This window comes from Taudactylus pleione, unplaced genomic scaffold (assembly GCF_031769625.1).
Source record: "Taudactylus pleione unplaced genomic scaffold, aTauple2 ptg000053l, whole genome shotgun sequence".
Lineage (NCBI taxonomy): Eukaryota > Metazoa > Chordata > Amphibia > Anura > Myobatrachidae > Taudactylus > Taudactylus pleione.
Window position 1 is genome coordinate 29,159,476 of NW_028284455.1, and position 18,073 is coordinate 29,177,548.

The 18,073-nt window shown below is 45.8% G+C and overlaps 1 protein-coding gene across 3 annotated transcripts in view; it reads right to left on the bottom strand.

Annotated features, from left to right (window-relative positions):
• The window catches only part of OSBPL10 (oxysterol binding protein like 10), a 534,391-nt gene that overhangs the window by 16,947 nt on the left and 499,371 nt on the right, over positions 1–18,073 (bottom strand). For all 3 annotated transcript variants that reach the window (XM_088463527.1, XM_088463519.1, XM_088463516.1), the window contains one exon: positions 1,946–2,099. In XM_088463527.1, coding sequence (XP_088319653.1) covers positions 1,946–2,099 — 154 coding nt within the window. The remainder of the gene's footprint in view (positions 1–1,945; positions 2,100–18,073) is intronic.

Consider the following 18,073-nt stretch of genomic DNA (forward strand, 5'->3'; position numbering starts at 1 on the left):
AAATAAGCCTGACACCCCCCAAAAGATGCTCTGACATGGGGGTTAGCTATGGTACCCCCCAATTTGGCTTGCTGAAGGTATTTGGTGTTTTTAAACGGGCTCAATAGCTGCTAAATAGCATTTTTGTATAAGTGGTGCAGAATAGTATTCTGAAGATTTTTTTGTAGAAAATAACTTACCCCAGCAAATTTGGGGTACTTGAAAATGGGGGCCAGCATATTTTAAAGTTAAGTTTAAAAAAACATGAAAAATCCACCTTCCGCAAGCACCTGCAATGAAAAAAACACCTGGGGCATACTTGGGGACCCCCCCAGAGTCAAGTTCGCTATTTTTCAACTTTGTCCCCCAACATTTTTTATTTCACCCCCAAATTCAAAGTGATTTTTGGGGTGTTCTTAAGTGTTTTTTTTTTTAAACAGTTTACCTTTTGGGGACTATCTGAAGGCTGCACGGGGGTTCCCGCAACGTTGCATCCCAAAACCCCAATTCTGCACTTTTTTCCGCCTGCTATTCATAGGCAAAACTTTTTCACCTAGGCGGAAAGTCTTTCAAATTGAATACGGCGATACTTTTTCGCCTGGCGAAATGACGTCATCGGCGAAACTTTTTATCGGATTCCGGCTTTTCGCCTCAAATTGAATACGGGCCTATGTGTACTTTATACAAGGTCTGCATTTTAGGTTTTTACCCTCACTGGGCCTGATTTAGAGTGAATGTGGCACAAAAGTAGGTGTAGATTACGGGTACGAAACTGTCCTGTTACATATGTATTTTGAGTTACAGCAGGTATATCATAAAATACATGCAACCTAAAACACAGCATGTAGATGCGTCAAAGACCTAGCTACAGCAAAGATGTGACAGTCGTTATCATCAACTTGATCAACTGTTTCTTTATTGTTTTAAATGAATGTATAAATAAATATTAATATAATGAAAACACTCCAACAGGGAAACCTGCCAAAAAGTGAGCCACTCGCAGCCTGCTCAGCTTGGGGCTGATATCCCTAGGGAAATTGGGCCCATAAAAATGTCATTGTTGCTGTGGCTATAAATAGTGGAGGACGTTATAGGTGTGATGCAGGGATTTCTCTATTTTCTAGTATCAGGCAGGATTTATTTCACCCTCTGATCCTAATGTACAGTATATTGGCTTACAGTAGATCTAAAATTATATGTAAGATGAAACTAAAGCTGGGTACACACTTAACGATGCGTATCCAGCTGATGTGCGTTGTGCGGCAGATCCCGGCGGGGTGTGTACACACTTGCTGATGCCGGCAGCATTTCCCCCACTGATGAAATGGCCCGTCAGACCTGCATGCGACATAGCGGGTACACACTGCCTGATATGGACGATATGTCATATCGTCTAGTGTGTACCCGGTTTAATAAACAGATCCAGTCATATTTGTGAGGTTACTGTGCATAATTAACAGAGGAGCTTAGTCAAAACCAGAGTTGGGTTCTGTTGTATAAGAATTACAATAATGACATAATAACCAGGCTGATTTTGCATGAAGCTGTGATCCATTGCACCATCTCAAACATACTGTAGGAGTTTATTACCCAGGCAGTAAAGTAGTTGCTGGCTTAGATAAACAGAGCAGGGTTACAATGTTCCAGAAATGCTCCACACTGCAGTGCTTTTATCTCTGACAAGTTATCAGAGCGACGCAGCCCTTTATACCTCTGAGATAATAGCAGAAAGAAGATCGCCATCTTCTGCCTCATTATGCTCTTAATAACGTCCCTATGCTCCAGGTTATTGCTTGATTAGTACACTACATTTCATCCAATAAACTGTGAAATGGACATAAAGTTAAGTGCCTGAGTGAATCCAATGTAACAAAGTTGCATCATACAATAAAACTATCTTAGTAAAGGGTTTGTGTCAACTAAGTGAAATAAACATTATGGTTTCGAGCGTGCCTGTTATACTTGCCTCTCTGATAAAATACTTTGGCTTCCATGGCGTATTAATGGATGCCCTCTGCCTGGCTTCTGTCCTCTGTCTCTCCTCCAGTTGGTGTTTGTGCTCTGTTGCAGTTTCAATGTCATCTGACTTTAGGGCATTGGTGACATTCTCCCAAATACGCCTGAGGATTAAAGAAACAAAAAAAACAAAACAGGGACATTATGAAACAGTCACTAAGATGTGGGATAATTTGCCTCCTTCACCTTCAGGGGCATTTTATCAGTGGAAGGGCCCCGTGTGCAATCTCCATAGGGGCCCCGCACCCTCTGGAAGAGATCACATTGTTGACTCTACACATGTACAATATATCTATATTTCTGAAAAATGCACCCAGTAAAAAGGCCACAAGATAAGTAAATTCAATGGCTGCGGTGTGGGCAGGCTTGAACCAAGAGCCAATGGCACCACATAATTGCACCCATTATAGATATGACAGTGTACCCCCTATAAGTAATATGATTTTAGAAGTTACAGAGAAGTTCTGTAAATGCACAAGGCCGCTAGCTGAGTGCTTTTACATAGGTCACAGAACTTCAAGGTAACTTCTAAAATATGTAATAATTTAAAGTAGGGGTTACATTTATACTTTTAATACCAAAGTTTTAATTGAAAACAAAATATATAGCATACTGTTTAACATACCAACTTAAAATGATAATTGCTGACACACAGAGTGGCCTATTCATGATGTTAATTATCGGGGGCCGTTCGGACCCCGATAATTAAAATTCAAACTCACGGCAGATTCCGGAGCAATTCATCATCCGAAAATCAACTGTCCCGCGAGTGGCTTCACTGCTCCTTTTTGTATGGTAATTGTTCTTGTACACTGAATCAAGATCAATTGGACAAATATGAATGTGAATCTATTACTATGCTATTGGCAGTGCACTGAAAACACAATTTGACGATGGCCAATAAAATCAACCCTCCTACAACGCAAGTGCTCAGAGTATGATTTCTATTGGCTATGACTCTGAGGCCAAGAAACATCATCAGTCCCCCATTGGTGTCCTGGAACCCAGAGTTGGTTCATTTACACTAGATGATCCAAGTTCTGTATGCTAGCAACTGTCATAGTAGAGCAAATACCTGCTATAATTGCAGCTGCTGCACTAAAAATCTTTCTTGCATATTGGTGGCAGCACGGTGCCAACACTAACCACAAAAACAGTATCAATAGTATACGCATCATCCATCTTTGTACAATATACTGTAATTCTCGGGACTGGAGGAGGATTTGCAGATACAAATACAGTTTTGTATTAATCCACAAGGGGGAAAGTCCTCTTTTGCCACCACCAGCATGATGAAGTAAATATTGTTGGAATGATGATGAGGTTTCTGCTATTCTGAGTGTTCTTTCAGTTGTCACTTTCTTTGGCATCTACATAATGTATTCAAATATGGCGGTTGTAGTTATAATGCCGACAGTCGGGATGCTGGCGCTTAGAATGTTGGCGCCAAAATCCTGGCACCTGCCAGAATCCCAGCTAGGGGCCTGACGGTTGGTACTGGGGTTAGAGGGTTAGGTTTAGGCACTAGGGTGGAGGGTTAGGGTTAGGCACTGGGGGGTTAGGAACTAGGGGGGGAAAGTTAGGTTTAGGCAGCAGGGAGGAAGGGTTAGGGGTACAGAGAGAGGGAGAGATAGGATACTGACCGACAGGTGTCGGCATCCTGATGCTGTCGGGATGCCAGCATTGGGATTCTGACTGCCAGCCTCTCGTACCCAACCCTAAATTTTGGTGTCACTTGGGAACACTTCATTCCCTGTTACAGTTCTCTGGGTAAAAAAATCACTTATTTTGTGTTTGAAGCACGGATCATATACAGTGGTAAGAAAGTATATACTTTTACCCTGACACGGGCATCTTTTTACAAGCACTTCAGCCTAGTGTCAGTTGTTGAAACTATTTTACCACTATGAGAGGTGCAGTAGTACAACCATTATCTAGCCATTGTTGTACAACATATTAGGGAAAGATTTCTCAAGAATGTAGCATACATCAGTGGCGGGCTGGGCCGGGGGGCAGGGTGCCATGTGCCCCCCGGGCCGCAGCGTCATGCGAGCCGCGGGCCGTCTGTGTCACTGTGACACAGACTGCACCGCGTGTGCAGTGCTGACCGGACGGAGTTCGGTCAGCGCTATACAGCACAAACACACAGCCGCCGAAGCCGGCAGCTGTGTGTTTGCTGTAATCAGCAGCCGCTGAGAGTCTGTCAGACTCTCATCGGCTGCTGCTGCTCCCACTGCGGGAGCCATCTTCCGGCTCCCGCAGTGGGTAATGGGCAGGGGCTGGCTGGCAACTTTTAGCCTGGGGGGCAAATGCATGCAGGCGGCCCTGGCAGAGGAGTAGCGTGTAGCCAGGGTGCCCGAAGAACGTGCGTGCTTCGGCACCGCCCCCCCTCAAGTGTTTCAGGGAGGAGGCGGGTCCATATGGGATTAATGTAAGGTAAAAATAAAGATTAGGGGCAGTCCCCTGTCGTAGTGCCCCAGTGTGCCACAGGAGAGAACACCCTTATGCAGGCCTCCAGTAGTGCCCCCAGTAGTGATCCCCCCCTATGCAGTGCCCCTTGTGCCCCCAGTAGTAAGCCCCTTATATAGTGCCCCCAGTAGTGGTCCCCCCTGTGCAGTGCCCCTTGTGCCCCCAGTAGTAAGCCCCTTATATAGTGCCCCCAATAGTGGTACCCCCTATGCAGTGCCCCTTATATAGTGCCCCCAGCAGCAGTCCACCCCCCATGCAGTGCCCCCAATAGTGGTAACCCTTATGCAATGCCCCTTAAATAGTGGCCCCAGTTGTAGTCTCCCCCCCTATGCAGTACCCCCAGTATTGCCCTTTATATAGAGCCCCCAGCAGTGGTCCCTCGATGCAGTGCCCCCAGTGGTAGTCCCCTCCCCTATGTAGTGCCCGTAGTAGTAGTCCCCTCCCCTTGTAGTGCCCCTAGTAGTAGTCCCCCCCTTGTAGTGCCCCCAGTAGTAGTAGTACCCACTTGTAGTTCCCCCAGTAGTAGCCCCCCCTTGTAGTGCCCCCAGTAGTAGTAGTCCCCCCCCCTTGTAGTGCCCCCAGTAGTAGTAGTCCCCCCTTGTAGTTCCCCCAGTAGTAGATCTCCCCCCCTTGTAGTGCCCCCAGTAGTAGTAGTCCCCCCCTTGTAGTGCCCCCAGTAGTAATCCACCCCCCTGGTAGTGCCCCCAGTAGTAATCCCCCCCTGGTAGTGTCCCCATAGTAATCCCCCCCGGTAGTGCCCCAGTAGAGAGAGACTTAATAAAAAAATAAAAAAACACTTACCTGAAACTCCCGCTCCTGGTCCTGACGCTTCTACCAGCTCCTCCGGCCGCTTTGCATTATGGGAGAGACGTCGTCATGACGATGTCTCTCCCATTACCCACTGCGGGAGCCGGAAGATGGCTCCCGCAGTGGGAGCAGCAGCAGCCGATGAGAGTCTGACAGATTCTCAGCGGCTGCTGATTACAGCAAACACACAGCTGCCGGCTCCGGCGGCTGTGTGTTTGACAGTGTGTAGTGCTGACTGAACTCCGTCCGGTCAGCGCTACACACGCGGTGCAGTATGTGTCACAGTGACATGGCACCCTGCCCCCCAGCCCAGCCCACCACTGGTAATGGGAGAGACGTCGTCATGACGACGTCTCTCCCATAATGCAAAGCGGCCGGAGGAGCCGGTAGAAGCGTCGGGACCAGGAGCGGGAGTTTCAGGTAAGTGTTTTTTTTGTATTTTTTTTATTAAGTCTCTCTCTACTGGGTGGGGGACTACTGGGGGCACTACCTGGGGGGGATTACTACTGGGGGCACTACCAGGGGGGTGGACTACTACTGGGGCACTACAAGGGGGGGGAACTACTACTACTGGGGGAACTACAAGGGGGGACTACTACTACTGGGGGCACTACAAGGGGGGGCTACTACTGGGGGCACTACAAGGGGGGGCTACTACTACTGGGAGCACTACAAAGGGGGGACTACTACTACTGGGGTCACTAAAAAGGGGGGGACTACTAGTACTGGGGGCACTACAAGGGGGGGACTACTACTGGGGGAACTACAAGTGAGTACTACTACTACTGGGGGCACTACAAGGGGGGGACTACTACTAGGGGCACTACAAGGGGAGGGGACTACAAGGGGCACTGCATAGGGGGGAGGGGACTACTACTAGGGGCACTACATAGGGGAGGGGACTACCACTGGGGGCACTGCATCGAGGGACCACTGCTGGGGGCTCTATATAAAGGGCAATACTGGGGGTACTGCATAGGGGGGAGACTACAACTGGGGCCACTATTTAAGGGGCATTGTATAAGGGTTACCACTATTGGGGGGACTGTATGGGGGTGGGCTGCTACTGGGGGCACTATATAAGGGGCGCTATATAAGGGGCTTACTACTGGGGGCACAAGGGGGTACTGCACAGGGGGGACCACTACAGGGGGCACTATATAAGGGGCTTACAACTGGGGGCACAAGGGGCACTGCATTGGGGGGGATCACTACTGGGGGCACTACTGGAGGCCTGCATAAGGGTGTTCTCTCCTGTGGCACAAGGGGGCACTACGACAGGGGGCTGCTGTTAATCTTTATTTTTACCTTACATTAATCCCATATGGACCCGCCTCCGCCCTGAAACACTTGAGGGGGGGCGGCGCCGTAGCACGCACGTTCTTTCGGCACCCTGGCTACACGCTACTCCTCTGCCAGGGCCGCCTGCATGCATTTGCCCCCCAGGCTAAAAGTTGCCAGCCAGCCCCTGACACACATGATTAAATTCACAGGGGTATCATTCCTAATAACTGCACTAGTAGCATCCTCGAAAGGTGTGAGCAGCTGTCCCAAGGTCCTCATAAATTACTAATGATTAGAAAGGTCTCATCCAGCAACTTGGCTTGCTCAGTTACATAGTCTTTGATGGCTTGTGTACATCAAGAAGCCACAAAAGCATATTAAAAGTGCATCTGGTTTGGACCTCTTTTCAACTTATACAATGACAATTTTATTAACTAAAGTGCATACAGGGCCCCGAGATGGGAGGGGGTGTGGCCACGCCTGCTTGTAAAACCATTCCTTGTGAAGATAGTGGGGACTGTCCTGGATAATTAGTACACCCCTGCCGCCATCTCTGTGCCCCTGCATGTAAGTAACACTCGGGTATATGTATCAAGCAGTAAAAAGCGTGGAGAAGTGGACCAGCGGAGAAGTTGCCAATAGCAACCAATCAGCTGTTACCCATTATTCTAAAGACTGTACTTGATAAATGCTACTTCATTTGCTATGGTTGCTATGGGCAACTTCTCCACTGTTCCACTTCTTCATTCTCTTCACTGCTTCATACATTAACCACACGGTCCGGGCTGCGTAGCATAGATTAAAATAAGAGCAGACACTATATGTTGGTAACAAAAAGTATTTTCATACGAATCAAATGACAATAATATTGGCAACATATGCAAATCTAGGAACACAGGTGAGTGAGCCCTGATACAGTGCAGCCTCAATATTTGTCCTGGTGTTCTCTGCTACATTACTAGGTCACAGTGCCCTTAAACATAGCAGTTGATTGGTCATATTTTCTAATGTCATGCCATGTGGATTTTTTTTTAATCAAGTGTATTTTATTGGTTTTTAAGAAAAGAAAAGAAAACAGACAAAAGAAAACAAAGAACAGCAGTCAAAATACAATGTTGCAGTATTAGTGCAGTTCAGACAAACACAAAATGGGTAATACGAAGAATCACAGTAAAATATGCAACAGAACATAACATAGGTAAGGTTATCTAGCAGCATATACATACAGTCAGGTCCATAAATATTGGGACATTGACAGAATTTTCAGATTTTGGCCTCTATTCACCACCACAATGGTTTTGAAATGAAACAAACAAGATGTGCTTTAACTGCAGACTTTCAGATTTAATTTGAGGGTAATTACATCCAAATCGGGTGAACGGTGTAGGAATTACAACAGTTTCAATATGTGCCTCCCACTTTTTAAGGGGCCAAAAGTAATGGGACTATCAACTCAAAAGCTATTTCATGGACAGGTGTGGGCTATTCCCTCATTATTTCATTATCAATTAAGCAGGTAAAAGGTCTGGAGTTGATTCTAGGTGTGACATTTGCATTTGGAATCAGTTGCTGTCAACTCTCAATATGAGATCCAAAGAGCTGTCACTATCAGTGAAGCAAGCCATCATTAGGCTGAAAAATGAAAACAAACCCATCAGAGAGATTGCAAAAACATTAGGTGTGGCCAAATCAACTGTTTGGAACATTCTTAAAAAGAAAGAACGCACCGGAGAGCTCAGCAACACCAAAAGACCCGGAAGACCACGGAAAACAACTGTGGTGGATGACAAAAGAATTATTTCCCTGGTGAAGAAAAGCCCCTTCACAACAGTTGGCCAAATCAAGAACACTCTCCAGGAGGTAGATGTATATGTGTCAACAATCAAGAGAAGACTTCACAAGAGTGAATATAGAGGGTTCACCACAAGATGCAAACCATTGGTGAGCCACAAAAACAGGAAGACCAGATTAGAGTTTGCCAAACAACATCTAAAAAAGCCATTACAGTTCTGGAACAACATCCTATGGACAGATGAGACAAAGATCAACTTGTACCAGAGTGATGGGAAGAGAAGAGAAGGAAAGGAACTGCTCATGATCCAAAACATACCACCTCATAAGTGAAGCATGGTGGTGGTAGGGTCATGGCGTGGGTATGTATGGCTGCCAATGGAACTAGTTCCCTTGTATTTATTGATGATGTGACTGCTGATAAAAGCAGCAGAATGAATTCTGAAGTGTTTTGGGCAATATTATATGCTCATATTCAGTCAAATGCTTCAGAACTCATTGGACAGCACTTCACAGTGCAGATGGACAATGACCCGAAGCGTACTGCAAAAGCAACCAAAGAGTTTTTTAAGGCTAAAAAGTGGAATGTTATGCAATGGCCAAGTCAATCCCCTGACCTGAATCCAATTGAGCATGCATTTCACTTGATGAAGACAAAACTGAAGGGAAAATGCCCCAAGAACAAGCAGGAACTGAAGACATTTGCAGTAGAGGCCTGGCAGAGCATCACCAGGGATGAAACCCAGCGTCTGGTGATGTCTATGAGTTCCAGACTTCAGGCTGTAATTGCCTGCAAAGGATTTGCAACAAAGTATTGAAAAGTGAAAGTTAGATTTAGGATTGTTTAGTTTGTCCCATTACTTTTGGCACCTTAAAAAGTGGGAGGCACATATAGAAACCGTTGTAATTCCTACACCGTTCATCTGATTTGGATGTAATTAGCCTCAAATTAAATCTGAAAGTCTGCAGTTAAATCACATCTTGTTTGTTTCATTTCAAAGCCATTGTGGTGGTGAATAGAGGACAAAATATGAAAATTCTGTCAATGTCCCAATATTTATGGACCGGACTGTATGTGCAAATCATATGTATCAGTGCATTAAAGCAACATGGCAACAAAATCTATACTTCTAATAAAGTTGTAATTGTTGTTTCTGTACATAGAATTTTTTTTGGATAAATGTACACCATGGGACTGTGTATGAACTATAGAAATGAAAAAAATTTTTTTGGGGGGATTTTTTGTCTGTCTGTTTGTTCCGGCATCACACAAAAACTACGGGATGAATTTAGATTGCGTTTTCAATATTGTATAGCTTAGTCACCTAGGAAGAAACTGAGGTATGTATTATCTCAAAGTGACATCGGGGAGAGGAGCAATAAAGGAAAAAACAGACGCTTGACACTTGGTGTGTGCAGTGTGCAGGCTCCTAAAGCCAAAAATGACTAGACGTATATAAATATATTTTTGGGGGGACAAATATACTTTTTGGGACTGTTTTTATCAGAATTTGCACAGGCTCCTCAAGTCCAAAATGACTTGAGGAGCCCAATCCATCCAGTGGAAGGCTCAGAACAGGCTCCCCGGGTCAAAGTTCTGCCCAGCGTACACCAACAGGAGGTCCGACCAGGACCCTAACCCCCATAAAACCTGTCCAGGGCTACCAATTGGACCACACACTCAAAGAAAAATGTGTGTGTATCCTGGGGAAGGAGGTTCATCCTCCGAAACGTTAATTAAAATGCCACATAATTTTTTACTTCTTTAAAGTCTCTGAGTGCCGCCTTCATTTGCTTGCTATATGTATACAGCGGGTAAAATAAGTAATGAACACATCCACATTTTTCTCTGTAAATATATTTGTAATGGGGCTATTGTAATGACATTTTCACCAAATGTCAGCAAAACCCATGCAATCCACACATGCCAAGAAAGCAAACCATAGATGTCCATAAATTACGTTATGATGCAATTTGCGTCTTTGCGGAAAAAAGTAAAATGTGACTGGAAGTGCAGAATTGGCCACAAACACAAGATGTGTCCAAATCTGCATAGATAGCAAATGCACTTCCTTCCCCATACAGCTAACAGGAGCCAGAAATATGACAGGAGATGTGGCTTCAAAACACAAAAAAATAACAAAAAACACAGTACACAACTCATACACATTACAGTAAATGCCTGTAGATTGTAGATAATAAGTACCCAAGTCACAAGGAGCCTGGTAAAAGCAAACTAAACAGGATGCAAATATAAAATGATATACACACTAATAAACATATCGACAGCCTGCCATTACCTAACAGATTAAGAAACATACTTTGTTTTGTAAAAACTAATGCTAAGTAAACTGTAATTCTGCTATTACTGTAGGTCGCAGCTGCAGCATTTTGAAAACATTTGCATAATTGGGCAGCACAGACGGTGTAATGGTTAGCATTACTGCCTCACAGCACTGAGGTCGTGGGTTCAATTCCTACTACGGCCCTACCTGTGTGGAGTTTGTATATTCTCCCTGTGCTTGCGTGGGTTTCCTCCGGGTACTCTGGTTTCCTCCCACACTCCAAAAATATACTGGTAGGTTAATTGGCTCCCAACAAAAATTAACCCTAGTGTGTATGTGTGTTTGCATGTGATAGGGAATATAGATTGTAAGCTCCACTGGGGCAGGGACTGATGTGAATTGCCAACTATTCTCTGTAAAGCGCTGCGGAATATGTGTGCGCTATATAAATAACTGGTAATAATAATAATAATAATAATTGGGTGTAATTAGACGATTTGGGGGGAATCATAGGAAGCCAGCGGCAGGACCGTAATTTAACTTTTCTGCGCCTTGACTTTTATAATTTTATTAGTTGTATTTTAAAGGGACAATTTTAATAACTTTATTAGATCTATTTCCATTAGTTCGATTTTAATATAATGTTATTTATCTTTATATTTCTCTATTAATATTTTTTTCTGATTCATAGATCAAGGTCTCTTTTTTTTTTTGTAATCATTTATTGAATAAATTTGAGAGTACATTGAGAAAATGCAATAAACAGTAATATCGAATCATTACAAAACAATTCAAACCAGCGAAAAAGCTGTAAACATTTGAATACAATATAATTAGAATTGGTTTGTATAGCTGACCTTAATAGGTAAAATTGAAAATAGGGGTGGGGAATGAAAAAAAAAGATATAAAAGGTGAGAGGGAAATAAGAGATAAGAGAAATAAAGTAGAATAAAGGAATAAGTGAGGGGGGGAGTGAGTCGGGGGGGAATTTTAGGGGTAAAAATTACAGCAAAGGTGATCATCATGACTCCCAGGTCTGTTCGTGTGCCTCAAGTGGAGGAGACTCCAATGCCAGGATAGAATGGTATATAGATGAAATAGCCCCTTTGTAGTTAGATTTATAAATACATAGTCTTTCAAAGGGTAAGGGGTTGGGTGTGGGGCTGGCAGAGGAAGAAGAAATCCCAAAATGGCTGATTTGTAAGTATTGGTAGTGTAGAGTATTAGGGATTCCGTGTTTTTGTTGTATATCTGCAAAGGACACAGGGGAAAATGCCCCAACGATATGGTGGAACCTTGTCATGCCGCCGAGAACCAGGGGCGAGCCATGTCAAGAGAAAGGCCTGGGGGGAATGCGGGATTATTCCAGATGGGTGTTAAAGGGGAAGGGTGCAGGGAAAGATTTAGTTTTTTATTTATTAGAGCCCAATTACTAAGCGTCGAGTTAATAGTGGGAAACAGAAAGGAGGACTTGGGTCTGTGTTCACTAGGCAGACACGACAAGTAAGAGATTGGGTGGATATCCAGAAGTCCACAAGTTCCAGGTCGACCCAACACTTGATGTGTCGAGGAGAATGCCATGATGCCAACTGACTCAGTCGGGTAGCATTATAGTAACGCCATAGATTGGGTAGACCCAAACCTCCCTCCCATGTGCGTTTGACAAGTATATCTCAACGGATGCAGGGTTTTTATTATCCCATACAAATTTACCGAGCGTAGTTTGAAAAGAGTCTACGGTGTGGGATGAGATAGGTACAGGGAGGGTCTGAAAAAATAAGAGTTCTGGTATAACAAACCTTCGTTAATTCTTTTTCTTCGAGGTCCATGGGGTCCACAGCGAATACGTTGGGTATGAATCCCAGTCACCAAACAGTTAAACAAATGAGCTCTCTGCTCCCAGGACGCACCGGATCCCTCCTTCATATACCCCGCCTCCGGCCCCAGACAGCCAGTTCGTTACCAAGCTCAAGCAAGTGCAGAAAAAAGACAAGAAAGAAGAACCCATGCTCTCTAGACCAGTCTCTCATAGAGAAAAGAAATTATAGAGATATCCAAAACCACAGGTGTGTTAGGGTGGGTGTCCTGTGGACCCCATGGACCTCGAAGAAAAAGAGTTAACAAAGGTATGTTATACCATAACTCTTATTTTCTTCTTCGGGGTCCATGGGGTCCACAGCGAATACGTTGGGGATATCCCTAAGCAATAACCTTTAGGGGCGGGAACGCTCCTGTGTCTCAGAAGAGAGGAGAATCATGCGCCCGAAGGAGACATCATGAGAGACAAAAGTGTCAAAGGCATAGACCTTGACAAAAGTATGGATGGAAGACCATGTGGCTGCCTTGCACAACTATTCAGCAGAGGCGCCCCAGCAAGCCACCCACGAAGGTCTCGCTGATCATGTGGATGTACCTTACTGAATCCGGCACCACCAGACAAGCCTGTGTGTGTGCCTGAGAAATTGTCATACGAATCCATCTGTCCAGCGTCTGCTTATCGGCTGGCCATCCACGCTTATGACAGCCATACAGTACAAAAAGAGAATCAGACTTCCTCATGCTGTTGGTGCGATCCACATGAATATGCAGCGCACGGACAACATCCAATGGAAGCCTCACCTACCGAGAGGCTTGTAGTCTGAAAGCTGGGACCACAATTTCTTCATTTATATGGAATCAGGATACCCCTTTTGGAAGGTATCCCACCCTAGTACGAAGTACCGCTCTATACCGATGAATTATTAAACGGGAAAGCGGAAGGGAAGTGCTGCCAGATCAGAGACCCTACGGCCGAAGCGATAGCCAGGAGAAACTGTCTTCACTGTCAACCACGTTAGGCCTACTGACTTCAGGAGTTCGAATAAAGGAGCCTGAAACCAATGTCAGACCCCACGGGCTATCGGGGGGACAAAGGAAAGGCTGACCCTCGAAACACCCTGAAAAAATGTTCTAACATCAGGCCATGGGGCGATCCTTCGCTAAACCAACCAAAAGTGCAGGAGCCTGAAATCTCAGGGTGGCCAGATGGAGACCCCAGTCTAAACAAGTCTGATGAAAAGAACACACTCAAGAGACCCTAACCACCCTAGGGTCACATTTTCTCAGTTCACCCCGCTGAACATATGAGTGCCAAATTTTGTAATAAATGCAGCCAGAGGTAGGTTTCTTGTCCTCTGAATTACAGCAATCCTTTCCCTTTAAGATGGAGGTCTGAAAAACCATGCCTTCCAAGATAAACGAGGAAGGTCTGGACACAGGAAGGGACCCTGTATTAACAGGTCCAACCTTAGCAGAGGTGGCCACGGAGTGTCTATGGAGAGACTCTGCAGGTTGGTGAACCAACAGCGTCTGGGCCAAGCAGGGGCTATCAGTATTATTGTTGCACTCTCCTGTGAACCCTTGGAAGAAGGGACAGCGGGTGATGCAAATACGCCAGCCTGAAGTTCCACTCTACTACCAGAACGTCCAGAAACTCTGCTGCAGGATCCCGGGTTCTGCACGTACCTGGGTACCCTGTGGTTGTGACTCAAGGCCATGAGGTTTACCTCTGGAAGACCCCATCCTCCCACAAGGCTCTGAAATACCTGTGGATGAGGAGCACACACTCTCTGGTGCGTATATCCTGCCTGCTTAGGAAGTCCACTTCCAAATTGAGGACTCCTGGTAAGAACACAGCCGATCTCGCTGGAAAATGACATTCTGCCCAAACAGAATGTCTGCCACTTCCGCCATAGTAGCCTGGCTCCCTGATGGATGAGGCAATCTACTGCGATGACGTTGTTAGATTGTACCTAGACTGGCCTTCCCCTTTAGCAATTCCTGAGCTTGAACAAGCGCTCCTGATTACTGTCCTTAGTTCCAGGACGTGTTATGGAGAGACTGCTTTCCGTTGTCCTCCATTTTCCTTGAAACCGTGTCGACCTCTCTCTGCTCCCCACCCGCGGAGGCTGGCATCATCCAGATCCAGAACAGGCGACCCTTGTTGTGACAGTACGTCTTCAAAGGATAGTCACTCTTCTGGCGAGAGACAGATCATCTGTGGTTTTATTTGGAACCCCAGCCGTACCATGGCCGGGCAAATAAAAGCTCCTGACAGAGAAAGACTGCCTTGAGACCGTCTTCAAGTCTCTCATCAGTGGAACCTTTAAAGGTGAATGCCGATGGTACCAGAAAGGGATATAAGGCCTCAACCTTTCTGGTAATATGGATTTTCCTGTCCGGAGAACTCCATACTTCCTCAAGTTCCAATCAGGTGCTCAGATTTGGTAAATTGAGCTTTCACAACTTTCTGGCATTAGAATACTGGAGCCTTTCCTTATACCGACTCCACAAGCACGGCTTTGACCCCTCTGATCAGGGAGGAGACATACTGTTGGGAGATGGTCTTCCTCTCTTGAGAGAGTGACTCTTGGGAGGAGACCCATGTATCACCCCTAAACACCAGAAGATGTACCAGAATCTGAGGGCTGGACGGAGCGCGAGACCGACCACCTTCTAATTTTTTTGGCTGTACTGGCCTAGCTGCTTGCCGTAGTTGCTGAAAAGCGGCTGAGAACGAAGTCACATTCTGACCCGAGTGAGCACACATGTCCCTCCAGGACAGATGCATAGGGGGCCTAAACATGGTAGGTTGCAGCTGCTGAAGGTACTTCATTATCAGTGCCGGCGTAGGAGCCACCAACCTGTGCCATGATCTGGTAGATTTGACATCCCACCTGTATTAAATCTTGTGAGGACACCCCCATCGTCCCTCTCTGTGGCCTGGCCCCGTAAGGGGCCGACACTATCTGGTTTTGGCTGCATAGATCTAGAAGCTTGTAGCGATTGTTGAACGCCTACTGAAGATGATGTCCTGCCTCGACCAGCACACATGTCCATCCATGATGGGACATAGAGGGCATAACCCTAGGGGGTGCTGCTACAGGTCATACATGACATCAGACCATGGGCTCCAGCCACCAGTCTGTTTCATTGGACATAAAGTTATCCAACGTCTGAGTATCAACGTGACCATCGTTTCACACCCATTATATCCTCACAGATCTTTGTAGAGGGTTAAATGTGGAGAAACAGCAGTGATAGGTTATGCTGACAAGGCAGCATAGCCCAGCAGATTTCATAAGTCACATGCAATGCACACGGATACATAATTTGATATATACATCTATATAAACATATCCACATGTATATACACACTAAGCACTCTAGTCAACTACCAAAACACCAGGTAGGACCTAGAGCTCTGTATGCCCTGATCACCGCAGGGGAGGCATATAGGGACCACCCCCCACCTTTAGAGCAAATAGTCACCACCAGCATCAGAGAGTGGTCTCTGGCTGACTCATATAAAGGGAGGTTCTCCCCTTTTACACAATGTATATACACACATATATATACATACACACACACATATGCAATAAGTTTTTAGTCAACTACTAACAGCCCCAAGGCTAAGTAGGACATCAAGCTCTGTATAACCTGGCCATCCAAGGAGAGGCATACAGGGAGATGAACCAAGCTTCCTGAAAACATTTGCAAGTAACCCACAACAAGTGTAGGGTTAAAACTGCCAAGTGACCACTTTCACAGAAACATGTGAAGCACTCTCTAACCCCTAACACCGCAGTTTAGGGATTTAGTAAGAAAAAAGTAACACTTTCAAATAGTTTCAATAGTAGCATAAGTCAGTTTGGCAAGATCTACCTGCACATTTTTGCCTCAAAATAGGTACTAAATCACAAGCAACCAAAGCAGGTAGGATTCCAGTGTTATACACTTTTCTAGTAATAAGGCGTAATCAGGGATAGGCCAATTTCACCCCCCCCCCCCCCATCAGTACTCAACTGCAGCGGAGTCTTCCTAATTAGGAGAGAGAGGGGGATGGGCAAAGGTCTCACCAGTACATGTGAATTACAATTTAGCCCCTATAGCCTGCAGCTTGGGACAATTGGATTACTTCCTTTACAAAGGTAACAATGTAATATGCTCACCTTCACACATATCTAGTAAATGTGAAGTATCGTTATACTGACAATTTTTCAGAAAACAAAGGCAGCATAACTCAGCAAAACTTAAAGCATTTCAGCAATATATTTGCCATAGGCTCTTAATCAACTACAAAAAGCACACCAGCTTAGTAGGAGATTCAGCTCTGTCTGGCCGCTAAGCAAGGCAATTTGGTCCATAATCTGGGAAAAGGAAACCCAAGGGAGTTCCTGTCCAGAAGCTGGAAGGTTTGCCTGCTTAACACAGTGACCACATAATTCAGATTGTATGAAATCCTGTGGCCAGCACAGGGGCTTTTGCCACCTGTCTTTCAGACTCTTTAGACATAATAATTACAAATTCTGAGTACACACGTGATTTTGTTTCACCCCAAATACCCACACACCCGTAGTAGAGGATTATAGGGAGACAACAGCAGTGATAGGTTACAAACTGACAGTTATACAGGTATAAAAGGCAGTACCATGCACAGCAATTCAAATCACATGCAATGCATAAAATACACCTTGTGAGCATATGCAATTTTAAGCTCTTGTCACTACGAACAGCCCTAGGCTTAGTAGGATAGAGAGCTCAGTATAACCTGATCCAGCAGTAGGAGAGGTATACAGGGAGACTGATCCAGCCTCCTGAGTGTGCAGCAACTGAGAGCACCTGAGAGTGGTCTCTGGCTGACTCATATAGGGGAAGCTGGTAGGAGCAACCCACAACCCCTCTGAGCTTGTAGCTGAGCCAGCACGTGGATCGGGGGAGGGGCCGCCGGGGAGAGCGAGCCTCCACTATGCTGCTTGGACTTGCCCGGTAAACTGACATGGCCGCCGCCAAAGAAACAACCCCCAGCTTGTCAGGAGCTAGTCATATCCCGGCGGTCTAGTGTAGGAGACAAGCTGTATGTCCTCCCGACTGCAGCTGGCCTCCGGCCAGTCTCTCCACCAGAGGCCGGACCGCCACGAGGTCTCAGCGTCAGAGGCCACCGAGACCCCTCTTACCTGTCATCCCTTTGATCCGGATGCAGTCCAGGGCATGAGAGCCCCTGCCCGAAGCCCTAGCCATGGACCTGCCAAGGCTAGCGGTGCAGCACCGGAGGAGGTAGTTGTAGCGGGTAGCCGGTGCGTCTCCAGTCAGACGCGAGGCTGCTTCCAGGACAGCTCAGACCACCCGCCGGATGGAGAGTAAAACTCTTTTTTGTTTTTATTACTCGTCTGCGGGATTGCTCCTGCAGTCCCACTGCCTCTGTGGTGACACCACCAAACAGGAAATAACTGGCTACCTGGGGCCGGAGGCAGGGTATATGAAGGAGGGACCCGGTGCATCCTGGGAGCAGAGAGCTTGTTTGTTTAACTGTTTGGTGACTGGTATTCATACCCAACGTATTCGCTGTGGACCCCATGGACCCCGAAGAAGAAAGATATAGCAGTTTGGGAAGAATATTCAT